Source organism: Thamnophis elegans, chromosome 6 (assembly GCF_009769535.1).
Source record: "Thamnophis elegans isolate rThaEle1 chromosome 6, rThaEle1.pri, whole genome shotgun sequence".
Taxonomy (NCBI): Eukaryota; Metazoa; Chordata; class Lepidosauria; order Squamata; family Colubridae; genus Thamnophis; species Thamnophis elegans.
Genome location: NC_045546.1, coordinates 35,480,788 through 35,487,804, shown reverse-complemented (window position 1 = coordinate 35,487,804; position 7,017 = coordinate 35,480,788). Strand labels below are relative to the sequence as shown.

Genomic DNA, 7,017 nt, shown 5'->3' with positions numbered 1-7,017 from the left:
GAATTATTCATTTGCATAATCCAAGAAGGTATTATGTCAGATGTATAAAAATCAAGAGCACAAATAAGAACTAACGCTGATTATTCTTTTGAATGTCTAGTTTTAAGAGGAATCAGGGACAGCTATTATCATCCTTCTGTTTAATTTATTTACAAAAACATTAACATTAGCAACATCCAAAAAGTAATATAAAGGGCAAAAAGCATTTCTTAAATTTCTCACTCCTTATTCTTTCAAACCTAGTACATGTGGAGAATTGTATTTTAAAAGGCTTCAAAAGTTTTGCAAAAGTATCAGACCTATCAATTATTTAAAAACCATAAAGCATGGATATACAGGATAGAGTATACAGTATATGTACAGGATATATGTATAACTGTATATCTGACCTTATGGAAAAATCTGGAACAAATGCCTTTAATAAAGTAAGTTAGTAAGTTAAAGCATGCAAGTGAGACACGGTATTAATCTATAAAGTGTCATGGCTATTTTGGTTTCAGCTAAATTCATGTTATGAGGAAAGAGGATACTAGAACTTGTAAACATGGTTTTTGAGAAATCAATAATTATTCTGCGCAAGCCAAAAGTTTAATATAATAAATTTACTCATATTTGTTATATTTATAGGTGACCCTATACCAGGTTTGAGACAAGTTTAAGAGTCAGATTTAGGCAAGGCATAAGAGCCATATTGCACTTTTATATGTTTCAAGGCAGGAATTATATTGTAAAACCTTACATTTATGTTATTTATTTCCTATAGGAATACTATATAAAATACATAATTATAGAATAGGTGATGGTGGGTTGTAATAAAATGGACTCTGTTCCATTTTAGGTGGGAATGCAGTAAAGCCTCAAAATTTTGAGGAAAATCTTTGACAAAATAATAGCAATAACTAAACAATGAAGATGTTCATATCAAATTTAAACATATTATATACAGTATATTTGATGGATCTTACAAAGCAAAAATCATATTTTTCCTGCTTCTAGCAGCAAAGTTAATTTTCATGGCTACTGAAATATCTGCAACTATTTTTGCTTGAAAGATGATTTATTAAGATTTAATAAGATATCCATTTGTCTGAAGTGGTGTAGGGTTTCCTGCCTAGGCAGTGGGCTGGACAAGAATACCTTCAAGGTCCCTTCCAATTCTGTTATTCTATAGTCTGATCTATTGCTCAGCTTCAGAAGAGGAAATAATTGTACAGAAATTGGCAGAATTTTATCTTTTATAATAGCAAAAGTAATACTCATCAAAATATGGAAAATTTAAATGAGATGATACAAGAATTTAGAAACTTTTATTTTGCATAACGAAACAATGTAATAATACCATTTTGAATGTTAGAAATTTTATTTAGTAAGTCTTCAAGTGACTCATAGTGGCTTTAGATCAGGTTCTTTTAATAAATAACAGCTTTCATTATTACTTTTATTTTTGAAATGTGCATAGCCCTAGTATTTATGTTTACTATAAAATAAACAAAAACTGAACAGTCTCCTGGCCTGCTTGTTTTGAAGATGAATGAATGAATGAATGAATAATGTGATCCTGTTGATACCAACATTCATTTATAACGGAGAAAAACCATATATTTAAAAGATTGCAGTATCACTTTTATTCAAATTCATAGAATCCAATTAGAGTTTCTAAATCCCAAGTTATCTTTAAATTCAAACTTTGAGGAAAAAATAAGCAATATGCCCTGTGACTAGTTCATTTTGTATCATAGGTCTTCTCATATTTGAGCATTCTCAGAACCTGTAACAGTTTATGGTCCTATTTAATCTGTTTCTCCTTTATGAGAAAATTCTAGCAAAATGTTACAAGATTTCTGTGTTCACTGCAAGAAGAAAGAAATGCTATACCTTGGTTTTTGTAATCCACTCAGAGAACAGTAATAATTATAAAATATAATGGTACATGAGCAATTATATACTAAATGTCACAATATATCCAAGGAATTTTTCCATTCACTCCATAAGAAATCTGAACAACAAAAGGTATTTGATTTTCTAAATTTCAGGTATGCAGTATTGTATTTGCTTCATCAATTTATATAACTGCTCACTTAATACAAAAGTGAGGGTTCTTTCATAATTACAGTGCAAAATAAATTAATTAAAATAAATTAATAAAAAAGACATACAATATATAAACATACCAAGAACAGGGAAAAAATTCATCCAATGGTCATTCTGTTGCATATTGACAATATCACCTCTGATAGAAAAGGCAGAAATAAAGGGTGAAATAGTAATGATCTAGAAAGCAAAACTCAAAAAACCCTTTAAATCATCCATGTATATTTTCTTTTATTTATTAAATTTATATAGCCAAATGTGACTCTAGGCAATATATTCCTATACTAGTAAGGTGTTTTGTTTTATATCAGAAGTTGTATTTGCTATCTGAAAATGTCATTTTACCCAGGACCAAGTGCCACTGAATTCACTGGGATCTAACCACAAATAAATCAGTTGAGATTGGATTTACAATTATTTAACATTTATTTGTTAATATTAATTGTTCTGAAAGGGATTTTTGTTCATTTATATATCAATATTTTCACTCCCAATTCTTTAGCATATTTCATAATGATTCCTTGTTTCAATAAGGGGAATACTGATATCATTTTAAACAAAATGAAACCACCATGATGAGTGGCTCTAGTTTTCAGCCTAAGAAAATTCAAATTTGACTTTTAATGGCTATATTCTTTGTTGAATTTTTTTGACTTACTTTAAAAATGGTACTCCTTGAAACCCAAAAATCTTCCTCTGGTAATATATATATTCCTCTGGTAATTTATATATGAACAATATTCTGCCTGTTTCAGTTGTTTGTGACTAGTTGTTAGCTATGTTGCTGTCAATCTGCACAAATACTTCTGAACTAAATGGTCTGATTCAATAAGGCAACATTATGTGCCAAAATCAGCCCTCCTTAACTTCTATAACCTCCAGCTGGCAGAATTAGTAAGCAATTATAACAGTTGTAGTACCAACATATTTGGAGGCACTAGGATATGTTGGGAGTAGAGCAGGAGTTGGAAGCTGAATTCTCCAAAGGGGAGGGAGGATATATCTCTTCAAGGTCAGCCAGATTATCACGTTATGGCACAATAGTGGGATATAAACAGCTTTAAAAAAATTATCAGCAAATAGTTATGTATTATGTACAAAATGGTGTCCATATCAGAAAGAATGTTTCCAGAAAAGATTGAGTCTGATCATTATTTTTCTAAAAATTTAATGTTGGGTGATATAGATTGAAAATGTTCCAAATGAATCATTTGAGCTTGAAAAAAGGAGACTTGAAATAATTTCAATAATCTGAATGTGTATAGAATCAATTATGTGCACAATCAAATCAGTACTACTAAACTATTGTGAGCAGTCCTATAGAAACCAGAGCAATAGAGACATTTAAAAAATAAATGAATGCATGTATTTGGAACTGGAGAACAATGTTACCTGTGGGCTTTAGAACTTGCATTTAATAATTTAATTACTCATTATTAAATTTATATTATTTTAGAAGTTTCCTTTTGCTGCAGAAAATGATCAGTGTGCTTCCAAATTTATTAATTAACTTGCTTAATGTATGGCCCACTTTTCCACTAAGAACACAATATAGTATTTGTGATAATACTCCAGTATTTTTCCATAATAATGATTCTGCAAAGTAAATTGGCTAAAAGATCAAGATTAGCCCAAGGCAACTGGTCAGATTCCTCAACTGGTTGTTGAGAAAGTGGTGGCCTCGCAACTCCGGCGGTCCTTGGATGAAGCCGATTATCTAGACTCCTTTCAGTCTGGATTCAGGCCTGGCTACAGCACGGAAACCGCTTTGGTCGCACTGACCGATGATCTCTGGAGAGCCAGGGATGGAGGTTATGCCTCCGTCCTAGTGCTCCTTGACCTCTCAGCAGCCTTTGATACCATCGACCATGGTATCCTTCTGCGACGGTTGCGAGAGGTGGGGGTGGGAGGCACCGTTTTTCGGTGGTTCTCCTACCTCTCGGACAGGTCACAGTCGGTGTTAGTGGGGGAGGAGGGGTTGACCCCTAGGCCCCTGAAATATGGGGTTCCTCAGGGTTCGGTCCTGTCCCCCCTGCTGTTTAATATCTACATGAAGCCACTGGGTGAGATCATTCGATGGCACGGGATAAAACACCATCAATATGCGGATGATACACAGCTGTATCTGTCCGCCCCGTGCCAACTCAGTGAAGCGGTTGACATGATGTGCCAGTGCCTGGAGGCTGTTAGGGTCTGGATGGGAGTCCACAAGCTTGTACTCAATTCAGACAAGACCGAGTGGCTGTTGTGTTTCCCTCCCAAAAATTTGGTCAATATTCCATCACTCAGGCTGGGGGGTGAAAACCTACGCCCCTCAGACAGGGCTCGCAACTTGGGGGTCCTCCTGGATCCACAGCTGACCTTAGAACACCATTTGTCGGCTGTGACCAGGGGGGCATTTGCCCAGATTCGCCTGGTGCACCAGTTGCATCCCTACCTGGACTGGGAGGCGCTCGCAACAGTCACTCACGCCCTCGTGACCTCAAGACTGGACTACTGCAATGCGCTCTACATGGGGCAGCCCTTGAAGAGTATTCGGAGACTTCAACTCGTCCAGAACGCAGCTGCGCGAGTGATTGTGGGTGCACCTCGGTACACCCACGTTACACCTATCCTCCGCGAGCTGCACTGGTTACGGATCAGTCTCCGGATATGCTTCAAGGTGCTAGTCGTAACTTATACAGCCCTTCATGGTCTCTGTGGCAGCTCCGGCCCTCTGGAACGAACTCCCCATAGGGATTCAGACCCTCACCTCTCTCCAGGCCTTCCGAAAAGCCGTCAAAACCTGGCTTTGCCGGCAGGCCTGGGGTTGATGAGTTCCCTCCCCTCTCGACTTGTATGGTTGCGTGACTCTTGCCTATTTTAATTATTTGTACTTCGTTTTATGTTCCCCTTTTTCCCCTTTTGAATTGTTCGCCGCCCTGAGTCCTTCCCAGAGAAGGGCGGCATACAAATAATAAAATTCAATTCAATTCAATTCCTTTTCTGAAAAGGAATTTGAATCTGGATATATCCAGCCTTAGTTCAATATTTTAATTTAAAATTGTTATTTCAAACAAGAAGCGTATTCCTTTTCTATGCTTTAGTGTCCTGCTACTTTAACAGGAATGATTTTTCTGATGCAAATATATTTCTTAAGCTCAAATATACAGATTTTCCCTTTATTTGTTCAGGGTCTATGTTTGGCTATGTTGGAAAATAGAAAATAGAATAGAATAACAGAAGGGACTCTGTTATTCTATTAAAAAGTTGAAAAGGTGTTACTACTTCTGTTTGGACTACTTTGAGTTTGTTATTTTATTTTTGTAGACTAGCTTGCTTCATTTTTCTTTTGTGAGCGTACTTCCTTCACTTTGCTTGCCAAGATGATGGACATGTCGGAGTTCGGGGAAGCTGCACCTTTCCTCCGAAAAAGTGAGAAGGAAATCATGGTGTTGCAGACAGTGGCCTTTGATGGTAAGATATAATGCGATTCTTCTGCCCATCATTTCTCCTAGACTGGTAAAGCACATACCTGATCGGACACAATATAATTGAAAGTTCTGATATAAAAGGTACATTGTAGGTCTGAACTTGGATTTTAGCCATTTTGCTGTCCAGATAAAAAGTTATTCTGGTTGAATCACAGAACCACACAAGTTATATCAGGCAATGTTTATAATAACAGGTGAGGACCAATTATTTGTTGGTTTGTTTTATATTTAAATAAACTATCCTCTTTGAAGAAACATTTGGATGGAAATTCTGGGAACTGAAGCCCACCCATCTTTAAATTGCCTTATTTGAATAGATTTTGTAGGCATTACTTGATCTATGATACGTGTTGAGCATTGAAAAAAGCAAGCAGCCTAAATACTGCTAAGAGAACATTGTATAATATACAGCTGTTGCTGTTATTTGACAATTTTAAGTATTTGCATGCTTGAATAATGACAAAAATGTCTTCCTTTTCAAGGAAAGAAGAAATGTTGGATCCCTGATGAAAAGAAAGCATATATTGAAGCAGAGATCAAAGAGAGTGGTGCTGGCAAAGTTACGGTAGAGACAACAGATGGGAAGGTAAGGAACATTCTCTTCTTGATAGGTCACAAGTGCAAGACCTACAAGACAGAGAAACAACAAGCCGCCATAAAGAGTTGGTCCAGAGATGCTTTAGCAATAAGGTCAATTAGTCCAAGGCAAAAAAGAAATGGCACGTATAGCTGGAGATTGCCTTTATATTTCTATGTCTTTCTGCCTGTCCGTCCATCCGTCCATCCATCCATCCATCCATCCATCCATCCATCCACCCACCATGCCTGGTGCCCTGACACGAGTGACCTCAAGCTGGCCATGCCCACCCTGGCCTGATGCAGCCCTTAATGAAATCGAGTTTTACACCCCTGAGATTGCTGTAGAAGAGTAATTATATAAAGATGGGCCATATCTTAATTGATTTATGTGGTTCAGTATAAAGATGGATGAGTGATCAAGTATAGGGGATTCCTGGTATTGTGGAAGCAACCTTACATTTTTATGCTGCTATCTTTGGAGGGAATCAGGGTGGGCACATATGATTTATTTATGTAGAGACTCTGGGTCATACTTATCTTTCTAATCTTGGTTAAGCTACAGTACTTGTGACAGCTCTGAATATTCTCAGAGGCAATGAGCAATAAAATCTTAACTCTTTTATGTCAAATGCATTAATACAAAGCAGCTGAGTATAAGTAGAGTATAATAAAAAGATCTGACTTTACAAAATGATAGAGGTAGATTTTGTAATTCTCTACATTCTCTAAAAAGCATTGTAAACAATCGTAAAGATTTTCAGTAGTTAATAGCCACTTTAATGATTGTTCAGTTGTTTACCGGTTTTTAAATAAACATACTTCTTTGCTCAATTTCATAGGTTTTTAAATTTTTCATGGATGAAATATGCTTTCC

The 7,017-nt window shown here is 36.2% G+C and overlaps 1 protein-coding gene across 1 annotated transcript in view; it reads left to right on the top strand.

Moving 5' to 3' along the window:
* The first annotated feature begins 5,450 nt into the window (after positions 1-5,450).
* MYH15 (myosin heavy chain 15) overlaps positions 5,451-7,017 on the top strand; it is an 88,847-nt gene continuing 87,280 nt past the window's right edge. Inside the window, 2 exon segments of the mRNA XM_032220250.1 lie at positions 5,451-5,547; positions 6,047-6,150. Coding sequence (XP_032076141.1) covers positions 5,457-5,547; positions 6,047-6,150 — 195 coding nt within the window. The 5' untranslated portion in view covers positions 5,451-5,456.